Source organism: Littorina saxatilis, linkage group LG4 (assembly GCF_037325665.1).
Source record: "Littorina saxatilis isolate snail1 linkage group LG4, US_GU_Lsax_2.0, whole genome shotgun sequence".
Lineage (NCBI taxonomy): Eukaryota > Metazoa > Mollusca > Gastropoda > Littorinimorpha > Littorinidae > Littorina > Littorina saxatilis.
In genome coordinates this window covers 19,809,739-19,832,238 of record NC_090248.1, presented here as the reverse complement: position 1 = coordinate 19,832,238, position 22,500 = coordinate 19,809,739, and the positions used below count along the sequence as shown (strand labels likewise).

The 22,500-nt window shown below is 38.1% G+C and overlaps 1 protein-coding gene and 1 long non-coding RNA gene across 2 annotated transcripts in view; both read right to left on the bottom strand.

Moving 5' to 3' along the window:
• Window positions 1–3,764, bottom strand: part of LOC138964191 (uncharacterized) — a 4,666-nt gene extending 902 nt beyond the window's left edge. The window contains exons 1-2 of the long non-coding RNA XR_011455042.1: window positions 2,854–3,764; window positions 1–2,487 (exon numbers count right to left, since the gene is read on the bottom strand). The exon at window positions 1–2,487 is cut by the window's left edge and continues 902 nt beyond it. This is a non-coding gene — a long non-coding RNA (uncharacterized lncRNA). The remainder of the gene's footprint in view (window positions 2,488–2,853) is intronic.
• An 11,781-nt stretch (window positions 3,765–15,545) lies between these two features.
• LOC138964184 (receptor-type tyrosine-protein phosphatase mu-like) overlaps window positions 15,546–22,500 on the bottom strand; it is a gene marked incomplete in the record, with an annotated part of 322,563 nt that continues 315,608 nt past the window's right edge. Inside the window, 7 exon segments of the mRNA XM_070336077.1 lie at window positions 15,546–17,910; window positions 19,118–19,253; window positions 19,640–19,791; window positions 20,281–20,409; window positions 20,792–20,926; window positions 21,289–21,362; window positions 21,643–21,742. Coding sequence (XP_070192178.1) covers window positions 17,812–17,910; window positions 19,118–19,253; window positions 19,640–19,791; window positions 20,281–20,409; window positions 20,792–20,926; window positions 21,289–21,362; window positions 21,643–21,742 — 825 coding nt within the window.

The window sequence follows — 22,500 nt, the reverse complement described above, 5'->3', positions numbered from 1 at the left end:
ACACACACACACACACACACACACACACACACACACACCACTTTAACATACACTTTGAAATCATTTTGCATAAATGTGACATGTATTGACACAACTGACAAAGGTTGAATTATGCTGATTAACCTCAAAATAGCTCTACACAGGAAACAAGATAAGGAGCATTGAAAAATTAAATGGCCTACACTTGAAATGCGAGCACACATTTAAACTACCAATAACATGCAACTGCAAGCAACACTGAACATACCACTACCAGTATTGCAGGTATGAAGCCAAAGTGAAGAGAACACTTTCACTAAATGTTCAAAATTGAAATAACATACTGTGGGTATGTGAGTCATTAACTATTCATTATGATCAAAGACCTGTGCGCTTTTTTGCAGAAATAAATGTGTTCAATTTTGTTGTCATCAAAACAGAACTACAGTCGAACTCGCTTAAGACGAATCACTGGGGATCGGAAAAAAAGTTCGTCTTAACCAAAATTCGTATTAAGAAAATTGATTGATATTTTATTTTTTATTTTTTTTAAGTCTTGTACATTTTATGGTGTTTCAATTTGTTTCTTTCGCAACTTTCATGCTGCTTCACGTTTAGACAATAAAGTGACATATTCAGTTACATGTTCATGTGTGTCTCATGTTGAGTGATGATTGTTGAGTTTGAGTGAGAGTGAGCACACAGATGTTTCATCCAGTTGTTACGTTTTTGGTCACACACACGCACACACTGACACTGTCCACATTCGCGGTGTTCCTATCATTTGTCCGGAATCACTTACCTTGGCGACGGGTAGCAAACCTTGGCCAATTTAGTTAGTTTTTTTTTGTTGCAACATGATGTTCAAATCCAAATCGAAAGCACTGACTGACTGATAAACTATCGCGAACCGGCGAACGCAAACGTTTTGGCAATGGCTTCCGTTCTAAACATTGATGTTTCGTTTTTGGTATTCGCGAAGGAAATAAACGTCAGTCAGTCATTCATGTTCAGTGTCTGAGCTATCAATCACTTTGATTCTAAATTTGAAATTGTTTTGTGAGTACAGTGTAATCAGTTTAACTTTATTCAGTGATCGGTTGAGCAATGGTTCAAGCAGTCGACGCAAGGGAAGACTTTGACACATGTATTCAAACTTCTCAAATTCCCATGATATGTCGATCTCGGGACGAGTTTAAAGATTTCGTCATAAGCGTGAGTAAATTACAGACATTATGCATGCTTGGGAATCCAAAAAGTGCTCGTTATAAGCATAAATTCGTTTTAAGCATTTTTTTTAAGCATGAAGAAAGAGGTATTTAGTTGGGAACTTAAAACTAATACGTTATAAGTCAAAATTCGTAACTAGCGTGTTCGTTTTAAGTGGGTTCGACTGTAGTTGATAATAGAAACTAACTTTCAGTTCCACTGCCAATTTATACACTGTATTACTTGACTGTACTGATGCAGAACTACGCTGGACCACACACTCTTATTTGTTTCCTAAATCAAGCAGCCAATCCGTGTCACTGGAAACATTGAACAAGGAGAATGAACAATATACCTGGCTGAATAAGTTGATAATCAAACTGCTCATGATTCTTTGTTATTCACAGCAGTGGATGTAAAACAATCACAAAATAAGGTCCTGTATGCATCATAATTTATACTTGTAGCACTTGATTTTGTATTGTGGTCGGTGATCCTAAGCAAAATGTATGTCTACATCTGTGCATGATTTTACTTTGAGAATAAAATGAAACAAGAATGGAACAATTGATGACTTCTCTGTGAGTGTGAACTGTGATTTAAAATATTACATGCTCTCTTTTCTCTCCCTCTCTTCTTCTTCTTCTTCTGCGTTCGATGTATTCTCTCCCTCTCTACAACTTTACTACTGCCACTTTCTATGTGTACAGTCATACATGATGTTTGTTTTCCCACACCCCTGAGCAAGCGAGTCTGGCATTGTCACTGTTTCTTGGCACTTGCTGCGTTTCACGGCTGGTGTTTGCAGCTGCTCCTGGTTCACATCCACTGCTTGTAGAGGCTCAGCTTCTCTGTCCAGCCAGTTTCCAACTAGCTCTGGAAGAACTGCGAGTCTGAACACTTTCAAAGCTTTCTCCACACACATTGCCCAAAAATCACAGTCAGGCAATACTCGGACAATAACTTTATCCACAGTAGTCCACACCATGAAATCGCAGTAGGAGGAACTGGTCATAACAATCTGGCACTGTACTTGACTAAAGTATGGGTGGTCTTTGCGCAGACAAAGCATCCCCTCACTGTTAGATTCCAAACAGAAATGGCGGTCTGCCATAGCACACTCAACAGCTGACTCCTTGAAGGTGAAGGGACGTGTGTGCAGGTTTCTCCAACTCCGGCCATGCCGGTTTCTCCAACTCCGGCCATGCAGGTACAGTGTGCTGCCAGTATGTTGCCATCAGAAGTGGCGATGATCCAAGGAGAAAGTGCTGGTTCATTAAGGCGTTGTGAATGAAGAATCTGAAAAATAAATTGAAGGTCGCACAAATCAGCATTCAGCTAGGTCAATCGAATGAATATAACTCTAAGACGCACACAACGTGCTTTACAATAACCTTAACAATGAAAAGTAAACAACAGATTTTTAACTGAATATGAACATGAAGCTCATTATAAATTTATATAATATTTTGCAAGCTATTTCAAAATATAAATATATTCAAGACTATCTACAGCTTTTGTCGTAGTCCAGAATACAAACTGAAGCGAAGAATATATCAAAGACAAAGCCTCAACACAATATCCTGAACTGCAACTTGTGATATCAGCAACACAAGACAGAGAACACTCACGTTCATTCATTATAAACTGAAAGCACATTCTTACCTTTGCAGAAATGACAGAGTTCTGGGCTGTAGCACTTGACATCCCTCACCCAGCCAGAGACAAAAAGTCGGTAGGAATCCAAACTGTTGTAAGCTTTTCAGCTGCTCACATGTGTATCTGTATGCATGCACTCGTGACTCTTGCCAAGCACAAAATAATTTACGATGTTGATGTAACTCAGCTCTGGCAGATCGTCCGGATTTGCTGACCAGCACCTGGTTGAGAATGTCATACGGATCATTCCCGTCAATCTCCAAAATCTTCTGGTGGTATCTCCGCCTCTCCTCTGGTAACAATCGCTCAGAATATTTTCGCTTCTCGCCCGATCGCAATGTTTTGCATGAGGCCTGTGCATGAGGCAAGGGAAGTCACTCCAGAGTCTTCTCGGAACGCGTCGGAGGCATTGTTTCCCGTTTTTCAACGGTTCACAGCTGTTTTTACTTTTCTCTTTGAAATGAAACGATGAAAGGAAGAGAAATGGAAAGACAGGCATGTTGTTGGGACATAAACAGAACAGAGAACATAAGGGGGAAAAAACTGTGTTTCAACAACTTCAAGCAAGAAAATGCAAACACTAAACACTCCCGGCAGGGAAACACCTTAATTGACCTTGACCGTTGACTGTGTATGAGATCAGTTATTTTCGTACTCGGCTTGTAAAATAAATAAAATAATATCCAAACAACAGCTATTTTAAGATAAGAGTGTGTGGAGAGACCTTGTATTCAATTATAGTAATCACTGAAAGACATAAAACTTAGTTCAGAAGCGAATCCTAGAAACCCCTAAATAATGGAAAATGTGTTGGCTAAACAATTCATTGTTTACGTAAATAATTCATTGTTTACGTAAATAATGATTTATTTAGCAACATTGCTGATTCTTTATAAACAATGTAATATAAGTCTAAATAATATATTGTTTACGTAAATAAATCATTATTTACGTAAACAATGAATTATTTACGTAAACAATGAATTGTTTAGGTAAATAATGAATTGTTTACGTAAACAAAAAATTATTTTAAATTGTTTTACATTGTTTATAAACAATTACTTATTTAGCACATGAGTTTCTAAATAATGATTATTTAGCTAAAATTGGTGAAAAAAACATGAAAAAGTATCCAAATAATTATTTGACAAACGGAATGCCATACAAGTCGCGTAAGGCGAAAATGCAACATTTAGTCAAGTAGCTGTCGAACTCACAGAATGAAACTGAACGCAATGCCATTTTTCAGCAAGACCGTATACTCGTAGCATCGTCAGTCCACCGCTCATGGCAAAGGCAGTGAAATTGACAAGAAGAGCGGGGTAGTAGTTGCGCTAAGAAGGATAGCACGCTTTTCTGTACCTCTCTTTGTTTTCACTTTCTGAGCGTGTTTTTAATCCAAACATATCATATCTATATGTTTTTGGAATCAGGAACCGACAAGGAATAAGATAAAAGTGTTTTTAAATTGATTTCGACAATTTAATTTTGATAATAATTTTTATATATTCAATTTTCAGAGCTTGTTTTTAATCCAAATATAACATATTTATATGTTTTTGGAATAAAAAAAATGATGGAGAATAAGATGAACGTAAATTTGGATCGTTTTATAAATTTTTATTTTTTTTTACAATTTTCAGATTTTTAATGACCAAAGTCATCAATTAATTTTTAAGCCACCAAGCTGAAATGCAATACCGAAGTCCGGGCTTCGTCGAACATTACTTGACCAAAATTTCAACCAATTTGGTTGAAAAATGAGGGCGTGACAGTGCCGCCTCAACTTTCACGAAACGCCGGATATGACGTCATCAAAGACATTTATCAAAAAAATGAAAAAAACGTTCGGGGATTTCATACCCAGGAACTCTCATGTCAAATTTCATAAAGATCGGTCCAGTAGTTTAGTCTGAATCGCTCTACACACACACACACACACACACACACACACGCACATACACCATGACCCTCGTCTCGATCCCCCCCTCTACGTTAAAACATTTAGTCAAAACTTGACTAAATGTAACAAGTCGCGTAAGGCGAAAATACAATATTTAGTCAAGTAGCTGTCGAACTCACAGAATGAAACTGAACGCAGCAAGACCGTATACTCGTAGCATCGTCACTCCACCGCCCGTGGCAAAGGCAGTGCCCGTGGAATTGACAAGAAGAGCGGGGTATTCGTTGCGCTGAGAAGGATAGCACGCTTTTCTGTACCTCTCTTCGTTTTAACTTTCTGAGCGTGTTTTTAATCCAAACATATCATATCTATATATTTTTGGAATCAGGAACCGACAAGGAATAAGATGAAAGTGTTTTTAAATTGATTTCGAAAAAAAAAATTTGATAATAATTTTTATATCTTTAATTTTCAGAGCTTGTTTTTAATCCGAATATAACATATTTATATGTTTTTGGAATCAGCAAATGATGGAGAATAAGATGAACGTAAATTTGGATCGTTTTATCAATTTTTATTTTTTTTACAATTTTCAGATTTTTAATGACCAAAGTCATTAATTAATTTTTAAGCCACCAAGCTGAAATGCAATACCGAAGTCCGGGCTTCGTCGAAGATTACTTGACCAAAATTTCAACCAATTTGGTTGAAAAATGAGGGCGTGACAGTGCCGCCTCAACTTTCACGAAAAGCCGGATATGACGTCATCAAAGACATTTATCAAAAAAATGAAAAAAAACGTTCGGGGATTTCATACCCAGGAACTCTCATGTCAAATTTCATAAAGATCGGTCCAGTAGTTTAGTCTGAATCGCTCTACACACACACACACACACACACGCACGCACACACGCACGCACACACGCACATACACCACGACCCTCGTTTCGATTCCCCCTCGATGTTAAAATATTTAGTCAAAACTTGACTAAATATAAAAAGGACTCAGGCTTGAGTTTTCATTTGTTTCCATCCGACTCAAGGCTCAAGCAGGAATGGGCTGTGAAAATGAATCGGCTGGACCCAAAAACAACAACAACAACAACAACATTGGTGAGAAACCAGCAAAACAACAACAACAACAATAAAAACAACAACAACAACAACAACAACAACTACAACCACAACAGCATTGTTGATAAACCAGCGAAACTGTATCAACAATAACAAAAACAACAACAACCACAACACAGTACAACATTGGGCAACAACTACAACAACTACAACGACGACAACAACACTGACAACAACTCAAAAACCAAGAACAACTACAATGTCAACAGCACCACCAACAACAGCTTTATGCGCCTGTCACACATTACCGGATAGAGCTTCCGGACGTGTAACGGATGAAATATTTGTTTATCCGTTGGCAAAGTTGTCAGTCCGGTAGAAAAATCCAAACTACGGACGTATTTGCACCGCACGTGGAACGGTTGAAACGTACCCGTAACGGACATGTAACGCACGGCTACAGTACAACCAGCCAAGTGTCTCCGAATGACTGACGTACAACAAACGGACATGAACCGGCCAATCAGTACGCGCACAGGATTCATTCCGGACAAACCGAACACATAACGGATATCGACGGGCGCGTGCCGGAAACAACAACGAGTATACATTTTGTGAACGCATTTCTCCTTTTTATATGCCCTGGGATGATCAGGTTCTTCCGGTCCTCCCCCTGTAGTTGTCCTGTAGGTATGCTGTATTCATCAGTTCTGTACGTTTTATCCGTTTTTCAATTAGTTTGTCTATTCGTCGTGTCTGGTGTTAATCCTGCAGGCATCCTGTGTTTGTCCGTTAGGTGTCCGTTAGGTGTTCGTTTTATGCGTTCAAGTTCCATCAACGGACTGGACAACGTATCCCCACCGTACACCTACAGCATATAAACGAATGAATAACGGACACTGACAGAAGTTATACAGGACAGAACCCACATGCACAGGACAACCAACGGATATTCTTGTCCGTCAGTGTCCGTTTCAAGTTTTGTGCATGCACAAAACTTTCTAACGGATGCAGACGGACACACCGCACATCACCGGACATGGAACGCATGTTTCCGGACATAAAACGGACGTGAAACGTACATTGACGGACATCACCGGATAAACAAATATTTCATCCGTTACACGTCCGGAAGCTCTATCCGGTAATGTGTGACAGGCGCATTACACTGATAAACAGTAGGTGGAACACGATTGATTTGGCACGTAACAACCTTGATTTCATCTACGACGACGACAACAACAACATCAACTCAAATTCGAGAACATTACTGTACATATATATGTGTACATCTGATTTCAATGTATTGTTTATTTGTTAGACAATTCAAAAGCTTTCTTTAAATGTCAAATTGATGTGTTAAATGGCAGTTGTCCATATTTCTGAAAATAAGTGTCGGGAAAGCTAAACCTGTAGGATTTGTCAGTCATAGCAGGAAAAAACAAGTCGCGTAAGGCGAAAATAGAATATTTAGTCAAGTAGCTGTCGAACTCACAGAATGAAACTGAACGCAATGCCATTTTTCAGCAAGACCGTATACTCGTAGCATCGTCAGTCCACCGCTCATGGCAAGAAGAGCGGGGTAGTAGTTGCGCTAAGAAGGATAGCACGCTTTTCTGTGCCTCTCTTTGTTTTAACTTTCTGAGCGTGTTTTTAATCCAAACATATCATATCTATATGTTTTTGGAATCAGGAACCGACAAGGAATAAGATGAAAGTGTGTTTAAATTGATTTCGACTATTTAATTTTGATAATAATTTTTATATATTTAATTTTCAGAGCTTGTTTTTAATCCGAATATAACATATTTATATGTTTTTGGAATCAGCAAATGATGGAGAATAAGATAAACGTAAATTTGGATCGTTTTATAATTTTTTTTTTTTTTTACAATTTTCAGATTTTTAATGACAAAAGTCATTAATTAATTTTTAAGCCACCAAGCTGAAATGCAATACCGAACCCCGGGCTTCGTCGAAGATTACTTGACCAAAATTTCAACCAATTTGGTTGAAAAATGAGGGCGTGACAGTGCCGCCTCAACTTTCACGAAAAGCCGGATATGACGTCATCAAAGACATTTATCAAAAAAATGAAAAAAAACGTTCGGGGATTTCATACCCAGGAACTCTCATGTCAAATTTCATAAAGATCGGTCCAGTAGTTTAGTCTGAATCGCTCTACACACACACACAGACACACACACACACACACGCACACACACACACACACACACACGCACATACACCACGACCCTCGTTTCGATTCCCCCTCGATGTTAAAATATTTAGTCAAAACTTGACTAAATATAAAAACTACCCAGAATTGTTGATGAAAGGCAGCAGGAGCTGTTGAACGAGAAGGCTCCTCTTATTTAGCTGTTTCATTCATTAAAGCAGCGTATATGAGGAAAACGTGCAGGTGTTGGTCAAACGAGGAAATGTACAGCCAAAGAATGTTTGAAGTGTGTGAATCCTATAAAGCAGTAATGTATGCCTCGGATATTTGGGGAAGATTATAACCAGTGTAGATAAAATGCACACGTTTTGTTTGAAAACGCCTTTTGAACTGCAAGAATGGCACCACGGGTTTGAAGCATCCGTTTTGTTTTCTCCGTGTATTTAAAATACATCCCTGTTTCCTCTACTCTTTCCTCCCTGTTTTCAGCACGCACACTAATTCCTCTATTTATTCAACACGCACCCTGTTTCTTCAATTTATTCAGAACGCACCCTGAATACATCATTTATTCAGCACGCACGCGAATTACTTTATTTATTCAACAAGCACATTAACAATTTACTTAGCACGTACATGTTTCCTCCATTTATTCAGCTCCCACCGTCCACAAATCGAGAACGAACATGGTTGAACAGACTGACCATGTCCATTACATGTCTTGGCCTATAATGCATGGGAGGTGCTTCAGTGATATCGAGGATCAAACAAATGAATCGTTTTGATCCCAGTACAAAGCAGACAGTGTCCTCCAAGACACCCATCGTAATGATCTTGCTCCAGGAGTGTTTTGTATTGTATCTGGTGATGAAGTTACATGATTCCTTTAAATCTCGTCGTAGATAATGATGGACACCTGTGATATTGATAGCACTGTGCTGATGTATTCGGTTCAAATATGTTTTGCGTAAACCTGATGATAGATTCACGGTTCGTAATGGACTTCTATGTAACGATTTGCTTAACTCAGTCACTGTGACAATTATGAATGTTTTACTTGTGATGATTATGAAATTGTTTGTACCGAGGAAAGTTTCATTTCGTTCGTGAAACAAGTTGTCTGCTTTTGGATTAGTGCCAAGGCCTGTAACATTAAACCCCTTACTAGTTTTGTTCAATGGAGAGCAACCATTTTTTTAAAGTTCGTAATAAGTCTTTTACTGCCATGGCACAAGAAGAAATAAATCAGAAGGCTGTACTAGTACGTTCTTTAGAATTAGACCTTACGTATTATATTCTGTACCAGTGCATCAACGTCAGCCCCTTAACCTTTACCAGAACAATGCTTGAATCTGACACTGGCTTGACATCAAGTTTAAAATACACTTATTCATTTGAACATAAAGAATGACTTACCGAAGTGCCCCATGCCACAGACATTTGAAGCAAACATGTTCCATAGTAGAAACACTTCTGGTCTCAGTAAAGTAGCACCCATTTTCTTGACAGGGCTTAAAGCCTGTACTATGCGTTTATTATATACCTTCCTTGTGGGGTAGTTTTGAGTAGAAGAAGGAAGTGAGTTAATTCCAATGTGAAGCACGATCTCTGATAGGACACTGTTGCCAAAAAACGCAAGTGCTGTTCTCCACCTCAAAACTCTTCACACGGCTATTTCTTTTACATTTTTGTCAGATTAAGGTTTATGATGAAGATAAAAAATCCGTCAGGTGTTCGCGAACTTGCAGACGCTGTCGTGTTTGATAGGACTGAGGCCGAGGGGAGTCTTTGTTATGCAGCTATTGCTCCAGCAATAGTAGAGTTTCATCAACGATTTTTAGCTATGAAAGTTAATATTTTGTCATCAAAGTGCACAAAGAGTTATACTTTTTATTGATATGTACTTGCAACCCTTCACCGAAACACCACTTTTTTGTGTGGGCGTTTTTGAAGTATAGTGACAAACTGACAGTATGTATAGAACACACACTTACACACACACACACACACACACACACACACACATGCACACACACACACGCACACACCCACCCATCCACACACACACATACGCATACACACACACACACACACATACACGCAAAACCCACCAAGTGGGTTCATAGCCGATAGTGCACTTGGACTACAACGGCACTGCGCGCAGTGTCTTTGTAGTGCGCTTGCACTACAACCGCACTGGCTGCAGTATCCGCTCCGGCATGGACGAATTTGACACTAAAAAAGGCATAAAATTTGACCTATTTCGTAGCCTATAGGGCACGGAATTTTGACGGAAAGAGTGTCATCATCTTGAATATGGCATTCTTTCCGTAAAAAAAAAAAAAAAATATTTTTTGCTAAAACTTGTTTTCTGAGTCGTTTGGAACCTGGTTGTTACGAATCAAGAATAAAACAACTGGGTTCCAAAATGTGGAACCCACTTGTTTTTTTAGCCCCAGTTGGTACTGTGTGAACATATACATAAACCCGGTTGGTGGGTTTTGCATGCTCACACACACACATTCATACACACACCAACACCCACCCACACACATACACAAGCACACACACACACACACACATACCCACAAACACACCAATGCTACCTTTCTGGCTAAGCGACATTCACTGCGGATAAAAGCTTCTTTCAACTAACGTCGCATGCATGGGGATCGTCTCGGGGCTCGTGTGTAAGCGAACAAGCACAGTGATTTCGGCTGCTAGTTCAGACGCTCGAAAGCAAATCCTTTGAAAACCTTTTCTAAGTGTTTCTATAAAGTAAAGAAACGATGGCAGGCCTAGGTCACGGAAGATTAGGAATCGTTATTAGGTGCGCACTGAACTGTACAGTGCATGCTTTATTTTCCGTCTTTTTATACTGTTCATTCATAAATAATCCTCAAAAACAGACTGACTAATAGGCACGCAGAAGGACAGGGGAACAGACAGACGGGTAGGCAGAAAGGTAGACAGACAGGTAGATAGATAGATACGTGGATGGACAGACAAACAGACAGACAGATACACATATAGACAGAAACTGACAGTTCACAATGGATTAATTTCGATTTGCACAGCCCAGTAAAATAAAATGTAATAATCATGAATGTTACACGTGTGATGATTATGAAGTTAATGTCCTGGTTTTAAGTGCATTGAAATTTGTCAATTTACTGAGAACATATTGATTAATTTGGGCATCTTTAAAGGCACAAACCTCCCCTCGAAAACTGTTTGTCTCAGCTTGAACACAAACTGGTTCTTTTTTACTGCTGGTCACTGAATGGAGTCGCTTAGTTTTTCAACCGCATTTTCTCCAAATTTGTTTTCTTTTTCACACTAGATGGTTAAAGCTCAACTGAAATTACATTCAAGATGCAGTGTAAGCACTACATTGAATAAAAAGATGATTTGTTTAGTTCTATAGATAAACTTGCGTGTCAGTCAAATATGTCAATCAAAAACGGGTATGGCGATACCCTTGCTCGTTGTACTTGAAGCTACTTAATTCATAGCAAAAGTTCTTAAACTGAAACTGGTTAATTTGCAAATACAAAAGCACCTGATAGCATTTTAAAATCTGCTTACAAAAGCAGTGTTAATAGACTTAATAAAACAAAATGACTGGAACTAATCACAACGCATGTTTCATAAAATGTCACATCCTGAAACATGCGTTTATTTCGTTCTCACACAAATCCACTCAGTCAGGAAGGTTTTTGCGTCAATTTTGAGAGGTACTTTGACAGAAAGCGCTAATATCTCAGCAATGACCCGGCGGTGTGCTCTGAACCTGTCAGGATCGTACGACAATATACCACAGACACGTCAAGCAACATTTCGGATTAATACATGTTTTGTTTGTCAGCTGCGATGCACTGTTCGGGAAAGAGTTCTAAAACCCGCCATAAGATTGTTGACTTACTTAAAAAAAAAAAATCAAGACCCTGCATGCATACAGACAACTGATGGATACAAGTACTGACAAGGTTAACGTTTTAACACATTATAACACGCAGAGTTTGTTTGCCGCAGGTTTGCCATCAACTTCTGGGACAGCTCCGGTAACATCGTGTTGCACGTGAACCCAAGATTCGACCATGGTTGCTTCCGCAAGGTAACGTTTCTCAGCTTCAAGGTGCAAGGGAGTTGGGGGGACTTCAAGAAGAAACTGGGTCAAACGTCATCGTTTCATTCAATTTTTTACATTCTATTTATATTTTTTATATATCTTATTTTTAGATTAGAGGGACCCAAAGGTGTATCTATGCAGGGAATTGTTTTTTCCTCTAGTATTAAGGCACGTTTCTCGAAATTCAGTTTACACAATTTATTCCAGAAGTGGTAGTGAAAGCGTACTTGTCTAGCAAGTCGTTTTTGCTTGCCGCGAGCAGCTGAACACAGAAGATATGCAGTGTGTGTGTGTGTGTTTGTGTCGCACACGGCTGAGCAAAACGCAATATATTTAGCTGTGTGTTTTACGCTTCGTCGCACTGCGTTGGGCGAACACAATACAGACTCAAATCAAAACCTTATGCAACCCACTACCGGAGGTCATCAAACCTGAGAAATAGGTCAACTTTCAAAGCCCTAACTTTAAAAAAACACCGATAAAACATCAACGTTAATAAAGTTCAGTGCCTTATGAATGCGTGCAGTAACATAAAACGAAGTAATTTCTCTTATATAAAATAATTACTGTATTATTGCCATTTCTTTTCATATTGCGGCTGTAACATTAATTGTGTTGTCTTTAAAGAAATCATTAGTGGCCCGGGTAGCTCAGGTGGTAGAGCACTGGACTTGTGATCGAGAGGTCGCTGGTTCGAATCCGGGCCGGGACGGACACGGGTCAACTTTATGTGCAGACCCAGAGACGGTATCCATCTCCCACCCCCGTGTCACCACAATGGCACGTTAAAGATCTTGGTCATGGTCATTCTACCATAAGTGCAGATGGCTGATACCACCTAAACACGCAAACATCAAAAAGCCGTGAGGGCGTAAAACTCGAATCGTATAAACCAATTCATGTCCAATATAGGCAATTAAGACCTGACGGACAATAAGCCCCTTAAAATTTACTTTTTTAAGAAATCATGATATCAGTCTTAATTGTCAACTTTCATTTTTTTTGCATCTTTGTCCGCTTTTTGTGCGCACCTTTTAACACTTAATCTATATCAATATTAACGAACAAAGTGCATTGTGAATCTGCAAATAAAATTCGTTTTATTGCTTCATTTGATGTCTGAGAAACATTGTCATCAAAATGTCATCTGTAATTAATGCGTTTTGTCAACATTTCCAATCTGTCCCTTCTTAAAACGCCGTCTACCGAAAGCCTTATAACAGTACAGCGTATATATTCATTTTGCCACCTATTTTCTTAATGTTTCTTTTAATTTGTTGACTCGTATAATTTTTCTTTTTACATTAAGTCAAGTTTTGACTAAATGTTTTAACGTAGAGGGGGGAATCGAGACGAGGGTCGTGGTGTATGTGCGTGTGTGTGTGTGTGTGTGTGTGTGTCTGTGTCTGTGTCTGTGTCTGTGTGTCTGTGTGTGTGTAGAGCGATTCAGACTAAACTACTGGACCGATCTTTATGAAATTTGACATGAGAGTTCCTGGGTATGAAATCCCCATACGTTCTTTTCATTTTTTCAATAAATGCCTTTGATGACGTCATATCCGGCTTTTCGTGAAAGTTGAGGCGGCACTGTCACGCTCTCATTTTTCAACCAAATTGGTTGAAATTTTGGTCAAGTAATCTTCGACGAAGGCCGGGGTTTGGTATTGCATTTCAGCTTGGTGGCTTAAAAACTAATGAGTGAGTTTGGTCATTAAAAATCTGAAAATTGTAAAAAAAAAATTTTTTTATAAAACGATCCAAATTTACGTACATCTTATTCTTTATCATTTTCTGATTCCAAAAACATATAAATATGTTATATTTGGATTAAAAACAAGCTCTGAAAATTAAAAATATAAAAATTATTATCAAAATTAAGTTGTCCAAATCAATTTAAAAACACCTTCATCTTATTCCTTGTCGGTTCCTGATTCCAAAAACATATAGATATGATATGTTTCGATTAAAAACACGCTCAGAAAGTTAAAACGAAGAGAGGTACAGAAAAGCGTGCTATCCTTCTCAGCGCAAGTACTACCCCGCTCTTCTTGTCAATTTCACTGCCTTTGCCGTGCGCGGTGGACTGACGATGCTACGAGTATACGGTCTTGCTGCGTTGCATTGCGTTCAGTTTCATTCTGTGAGTTCGACAGCTACTTGACTAAATGTTGTATTTTCGCCTTACGCGACTTGTTTCTTTGTAATGTAACCGGGTGGAGTAGTCAGATTGATGTCATTTCTGCATGCTAACTGTGTGCATCCAATTTTTTTTTAAAGGAATTAAAAGCTCTCCATCAGTCAATGCTTTCAGTGTGAGTATTGTTTCTTTCCATTTACTGCCATTCCTTCGTTGCCACGGTGAAATGTGTGTGTGTACGTGTGTGTGTGTGTGTGTTTGTGTGTGTGTGTGTCTGCGCGAGTGGTTGTGTGTGTGGTGTGTTTGTATGCGTGTATGTGTGTGTGTGTGTGTGTGTGTGTGTGTGTGTGTGTGTGTGTGTGTGTGTGTGTGTGTGTGCTAGACTGTGACTTGGGCAGACATATATAGAAGAAAACTATAAATAAAGAAAGATCGCAACGTACTTGAACATTTGTTTTCAATATCTTTATTTCAGCATTGTATGTACACACAATGGAAAACTCGTGTTTGTGGCGATGACAGTGATGAAGAAAACATGCAAGTGGAAGAGCATCAAATGAATGAGGAATGCGAAGAATGATGATAAATAACTAACAATTATTGAAGTTAGTATTGATTGCACATTGAAACAATACACAAGATCTGTAACTCACGAAATATAGCTTGTGCATCAGCATGTCAACACACCCAGACACACCCACACACACACACACACGTACACAAGTGTATCTGTAAATGTGTGCAAAGAAAAACAAAAGAGACTGAATAATTTACAAAGCATAAATCAGACTTTCCAGGATTTTTACTTTCAACTTGAACAGGACTCTGAACAGATTTGATTCGTATTGTGAAGTGTATTTTTAAGGTGTCCTTTGTATCCCTGTTCTCATCAAATTTACAAATTACATCAATCACCTGACTGTATCTCTTAGTATTTACATCAGATATATCTTTGTCGTCAATTCATTATCATGGAGGATTGTGTTGAAATGCCTGTGTTTCATGTGATCTGGATTTTGTGCTGTTGCTTAATTGTTTGTTACATGTGTATTTGCAAATATTAAAACTTTACATTTCCAATCATTTTCACATTGTCTTTGCGAATAACGCAGTGATCTTATAACAAAAAAGTATTTTAAGTTCTTGGTGCAAGTCCTTTAATTCGGGTAAACTCGAACCAAGTGTTCAACGTGTCTTTATCTGTTTATTGTCCACAGTTCTCACACAGTTTGCATATGAATAGGTTATACTGATAGTAGTTGAGGCAGGGCCGGATCTGGGGGGGGGGGGGGGTCCTGGATTCTGGAACCCCCCCCACCTGGCCATCTGATGTACCTCTCAGAGAAAAGAAAAAAAAATATGTCAGACTTATTTACTAGCCATATATGTCTTTGGGATTATTCCACTGAACCACTATGGTAAATGAATATCTGAAGTATTTTGTTACTGTTGAAAATGTGTAATTTTGATTCCCAGTTGCAAGGAAAGACCAAAAAATGACCTCACAAATGCAACATTTTCTCGGCTTCAGTTGCAACCCCCCCCCCCCCCCCCCCCCAAACGAACTTGGTCCGGCCCTGTGAGGTTCTCTGCTTAGATTGGTAAGATAATACAGGTTTAATAGGATAGTTCCTCGTTATTTGAAATACAAGTTTAGGTTGGTTGGTTGGTTTTTGGAGTTTAATGTCCCTTCAGCAGATTACAAGTTTAGGTAGGAAGATGTTAATATTGATGTACACAATTTTTATAAACAGATTTTGTAGAGTAACGATTTGATTCGGTATAAAGGGAAAATGTTGTTTTATTCTTATTAAAAAAAGCTAGAATTGAAAGAGTAAGTGAATTGTTTATAGTTAAAGAAAAGAGGTTAATGTCTGTAGCACAGGTATATAATATACACATTTGGAAAAAATAATGCAAATATATTTTTGGATTATTGGGCATTAATGAATGCATTACCCAAATTATGGATTAATTGGATTGAGAATAAACATATTAATGTACATATGACTAAGCAGTAGTTTGAGGGTTGCCTGTATATGAAAAAATAAGCCAAATAAGAAAAATGATAGAAAAAAGTGTAAATCGTCCTTGTCTGATCTAACTCGATTTTTTGCGTTTTGAGAAAAACACAAAAAACGTCTTAAAAAAATAACTTTTATACAAAATTGGCAAATTTTTTTCTGCACATGATCTAGAAACATTAACAAAGTACTGTGTGTAATCAAATAGTGTTTTTCACAATTAAAACGCACGATATTCAACAAAATTGCAAGATACGAGTTTTTCGTTTTTAAAACCCGACCAAACTTGCAGGCTTACAAGGTTTTTTAAGATAGCCAAAGCACAAAAAAGACGAAAACAATGTTTGGGGAACGCCATCTAAAGTTCATTGAACAGCTAGTAGTTAGGCAGGATGACCCCTCATGGGAATGCAGGGCTTAACGACCAAGGGTAGGCCATCATAATAGTGGTGGTAATCTACGGAAAAAAACTCCTTGAGTCGCTAACGGTACTGCCACGTTGTGTCTTTGATGGGCAGCCGTACTTTGTAGAGCTAGGGGATAATACTGGGGTCACCATGTGCTCTCTTTCTTCAATGTGGAAAAGACTGCCACTCATCGGAATAGATAAGTTTTGGGCGGCGGGTACCGCCAGGCAGGTAATTCACACTGCGGAAACCCACCACCTGTGGATTTCCAGAAGTATCTGAGATCAAGAAAGTCCTTAAAGAATGTGTGGTCCACCTGGGAGACTTTGTCAGGTTATTTTTGTTCTTGCAGAGGTATACCGGTAAAGTTTTTTTTTCTAAGATAGAAAATTGTATAGAAAAAAAGATTGGATTAAGAGTCAAGTTTAAAATAGAGGATGTAGTATTTGAGTATCAAGACACAATTTAAGTTGTAGTAGAAAGATGAAAAATTTTGTAGATCACGTAATATTGATTGGAAAAATGTGTGTTAGTATCTTTAGAAAGTGGGGTCCTGATTTGGCCTATATGGTCCGCTGGACCCAAAAAACAACAACTAACTAACTAACTATCTTTAGAAAGACAACTTGTTGTGGATCAGTGTTCGTAATATTTGAGTTTTAAATATTAAGTAGAACAATTGAATTGTATATAGAAGATGTATTTGTGTAATTGTAAATAGAAAATGGCCATTATTTGAACGAGTACTTTTTTTTTAGTTCCAAAAAAAAGACCAATGAAGAAGGATGCTCACCGCCTATCAAAAAAAAATTACAAAAAGGAGAAGAAAACAGTAAAAGGAGGGTTGAAGCAGCCTGCATGCAACTGAGGTCACTAAAAAAAAAAACCAAACTCACAGGATAGTTCCTCGTTGTCAGCAATTCAACTTCATATGACTTAAATTTGAAGTAAAAGTCCAACACATCCTTTATTTGTACTCATTATCTGTGCTTGGGGCACACTACCACAGGCCGAACAGAAAACCAAATTGTGTTTGTCTCCCGTACTGTTTTACAGCACTGTCACAGACACTGTCAGCAAGACCAACTGTGTTCCTCAAATTATGTCCCTACAACAGTGAAGCGTTGGCGTAGACTTCATTCCTCTTCTTGTACTCTTTGTATTCTTTGTACTCTTGCACTGCTCGGCAGATGAACCGATACTGCGCCTGCAACAATAACATAGAATGTGAAATCACAAGCCACATGAAATGTAAGTAATACTTATGATGTGTTTTTTTCTCATACGACCATGTTTGCAGCCACTGAATTAAGGTCATGGTTTAGGGATATCAAGCTGCGTTTAAATATAAAATCATAGAAACAATTAATTCTAAATAAAGATCACAAGAAATTGAACATCAATCATCCCTAATAGAAATAAATAGTGAATGACACAACATGTAGTATAGCCACTGCGTGTAATGAGTAAGCAAAAAGTATCATTGCCAAAGGTTTATTTGACGTGTAACTTTTGCCTTTGGTGTGTTATGTCTGTTATTCTTATATAATCCAAGAATGAATACGGATTGACAAAGCAGACTGTCTATATTGCCCCTGAAAGCATTTGTTGCTGTTATTTTAAGTTTCATTTTAAACCTTTCATTCACAAAATATCCCAAACACAGTACTGAAGATTTTCTTTAATGGTTTTTTTGTCTCTTCTCTTCAGGACCCCTTACTTTGTTTCTGAAAGTTTTGAAATCTATTTATTTTAAAGAGCAGGATGAATTTCATTAGAAAAATATTGTATTAGAAATCAAGAAACCCAAATTTGTTGACACAGGTAGTATCACTGTGAAGGCGCCGACAGCTTAATTATGCCCGCTGTGTTTGATTTGTGCAAGCTGCGTTTAAATATAAGGTGATAGCAACAATCATTTCTAAAAAAAGTTTATGTGCAATGTGCCAACTGCATTCTAGCGTTTGTCACTGATTGTGATGATAACTAGTCTAACTCTGTACTAATATATGATTTTATCATGAATTTAATCTTATATGGACAAACAAAATATCTAAGGTCTTGAACATGGCATTAGTTGATTTGAGCAAGTTTCGTTTAATTTGCTCTCCTCATATAAATAGCGGAAAGATTAACGACTGTTTAAAGTGAAGCAAAATTTCACAGTCCTGTCCAGGTGAAGCCTACATGTATCAATTGAGCATAGAGCTTATCACCCGAAATAACTCTATGTTCTTGGGTTGTAAGCTGTTAAGAAAGCACAACACGAGAATAATGTGTGGCACATACGAACTAATACTGCACAATCTCTCTTTAGAAATAAGAAGACAAGCTTACATTGTATTCAAGTACACTATTTGTTTGCTTCCCTCAATCATCAACATTTTAATTTAACAATTTATAAACTCTGATACCTTGGACATCAAGCACTGCGGACGGATAATCTGGATGTGTCTGACCGCCATGTATGCGTCGACTTCTCCTTCTGACGTCATTCGGTTGATGACATCACAAATGGCATGGAACAGGCCACTCTTTGTAGCACCATCACTGCATTAATAGAAAATATAGTTTGATTTGAATCTTAACAATATAAATCGTAACAAACAATGTTTTAACAACAGTTCAGAACATTTGCAAGCAGGGCAGGATGACTTGTGCAACAACATATTTTTTCAGAAATGTTACTTCATCCTGGGTCTTTCTTTGCTATTACACTTTGCTGCCAGTTCGGATATCCATAACATAATATAAATAAAGATGTTTGTCCCTTCCATGAATAATAACAGGGTATGGATAGGAAGATTTACATTTCTCAATACCCTAACGCTGTAATAAGAGAAGGGCATGTTGTGGTTTTGCACACATCTAAACTAATCCTAATCTCAAAATTGCTATACTTCAAATGAACGAACTTCAAAGAAGACACCACCGACCTGCACTGAAAGAGGAGAGGACTGTTGCCTTGCTGTGACTGTGCAGACAGCACTGTGACCACGAGGTGAACAAGGTCCTCAACACTGCCCGGTAGGTCACCCTTCCAGTCGCTGTAGTGTAGCAGCTCAACACTCCTTGGACTTGCTTGTCCCTATGTAGAAGAAATACACTGTACCTTCCCTAATCAATATCAAAATTGAGATAACATAGAATTTAATACATAATTTCTCGACCTGATTATTGATCAGATAGAAACCTACACGGTAGTTATGACAATAGACCCTTTTTGTCAGTAGCCACTCTTCTTTTAAACACACACACACACACACACACACACACACACACACACACACACGCACACACACACACACACACACACACACACACACATTCAAAAGCAAATAAATAACCAAGTTGATTTTATGCCTCCGAGTGGTTGAGAAAAAAGCTACTATGTTAAAATAAAAAGTGTTAAAAGCTCTCTATTTACCATGGAGCTATCTTCCTATTTGTACGTATCTTCACCGCGTTCAAAAACTTAATTCGTCTTATTTACAAGAGCACCAGTGCCGACGCCAGTTGTACCAACCCCGCTAGATACACCAGCACACACGCGTGCAATCATAGCAATACAATTTACCTGGTACTGAAGAGACAGATTGTATCGCATGAGATGCTTCCTCAGGGTTGACCGTGAAGTCTGATAGATTTCGAAAGGTCCAAACGTCAGAGACTGGTTCTCTTCACGGGGCCAGTAACAGCTCTTTTCCTGCAATGAAGATAAGTAACTGCGGTTTGGTATATCTATCATCTTTTCACAAAATTCGCCACTCACTAATCAACGTCTCATTATACAAACCAAATCACATATATATTAAACAACCCAATAATGCCCAAAAGTAAATGTGCATTAAAAAAAAACAAAAGCACGAATTGTTCACAAAGTGTACCTGTATCAACATGTAAACAAACACTTGAAAACGCATACATCTACAGCAAAAAACAACAACACCTCGATGGTCTAGTCTATGTTAAAGCATTTAGTCAAAACTTGACTTCACCTCAAAATGAAAGAAGATAAAACAGAAAAGGGAAGAATCTCAGATTACACCAAATGAATCTTAACCCAACGTTTTGTAATTAACATGTACCTCCGACTGAACGATTTCAGACCCCAGTGACACAATCAGGCTGACATGACTTCCGACCACAAGACGCCACATGTCAACCATGGTATCTCTCAGAGGAAGCTGTGTCAAGATGCTACCGTGCTGCTCTGTGAAGGTCTGAAATTGGAAATGAATCTGTAAAAATTTTGGCGTTTATGTATGGAATACAGTGTGCTTTTTCTCCTAATTAGGCAAAACATAAAATATAGGTAAGCCTTTGTACAACAACGATCACCACAAAAAAGGGTTTCAAGATAGATTTATCGGCAAGGAAAGTCAATGCAGGCAAAATGTAAAGGCTTACACCACGACATAACAAACATCACGAAACATTGCTTAAACTGTTAAAAAAATGATGAGTGTAGCTTATTGAGTCCAATTTGTTTGTAACGTGGTTTAGGTTTGAATAAAAAAACATGTTCATCTATGCTGTCAAAGTGTAAACTATTTGATTGTATTGTCTAAAAGGCTAGTCTTACGGTCATCACGACTGCGTTGATGTAATCACTTCTTTCCCCAAAAGGAATAGTCAGATGCACCAAATATCTGTCTTCTGAAAAAATAGAACATTGGGAAAAGCGTTGAAGCGGCACTTACCAACTCATCGGTTTTACACTACAAAACCTACCAATAAATACAATATTAAAAAGGTTGGTAATTATGACAATGCAATACCTGAAAGGCAATATTTCAAATTCTCTTATATTGCTTTAGGGAAAATAAGCATATGATATGTTCTGAGGCGCTACTTACACACACACAGACTTCAAGTTGCCAGCTGAAGGCCAAATACTCATTTCTTGTACATGTAGGATAGAAGGGATTGAACAAACCTGGCAAGATGTCCAAATATCTGTTCTTGTTGATATTTTCTTCCTTTTCTGCCTCAGTGTTCCGAGGCTTTTGCATCAGCACTTTCATCTGCTTCAGTTTCTGGAAATCAGTACAGCAATGAATTAAGATATTGATTGCTTTGCTAAAAGCAGTGGAAAATCCTCCGCATATTTTCTCTTATTTTGTGAGAAAACGGTCTGGATATGAGTTGTTCCTGTCTCTATTGGTTTAAGAGGAAAAAAAAAAAAAACTCAAACTGAGGGATAAATACATGAGAAAAAAATCCCCCCCCCCCCAACAAAAAAACAACAACAGCGGAGGGATGGGGTGGTGGTGTCGCCTTCAGGTAGGCGTACAACTTGTATCGCTAAGAAGTATTTACAATTTGGAATTGACTGATATAAACTGGCCGAATTTCGACATCTGATTCCTATTAAACAATTGTCTCGGCATGTTGGAATTCGACTTATAACTACTTGCCATTGACATTGCTGGCTGACAGACTATCTGAGCGTTTAATAGGTGGATTTCTAGTACTCATCGACAACGGAATCACAGTAAGTTTTAATCACTTTGGGCAATCTGGCCAATCACATACTCTGCCCATTCTAAACCCACTCTTGCTTGAATTACAAACATGTATTTTCTGTCATTCGTCTTTTAACCTTGCATTACATATGATTGATCAATTTACTCTCTCTCTCTCTCTCTCTCTCTCTCTCTCTCTCTCTCTCTCTTTCTCTCTCTCTCTCTCTCTCTCTCTCTTTCTTTTTCTTCTCTCTCTTGCTTTTGCTCTTTTAGATCCTATCCATTTATTTACTATATTTCTGAATGTGTTTAAAATGATTTGTTTATTC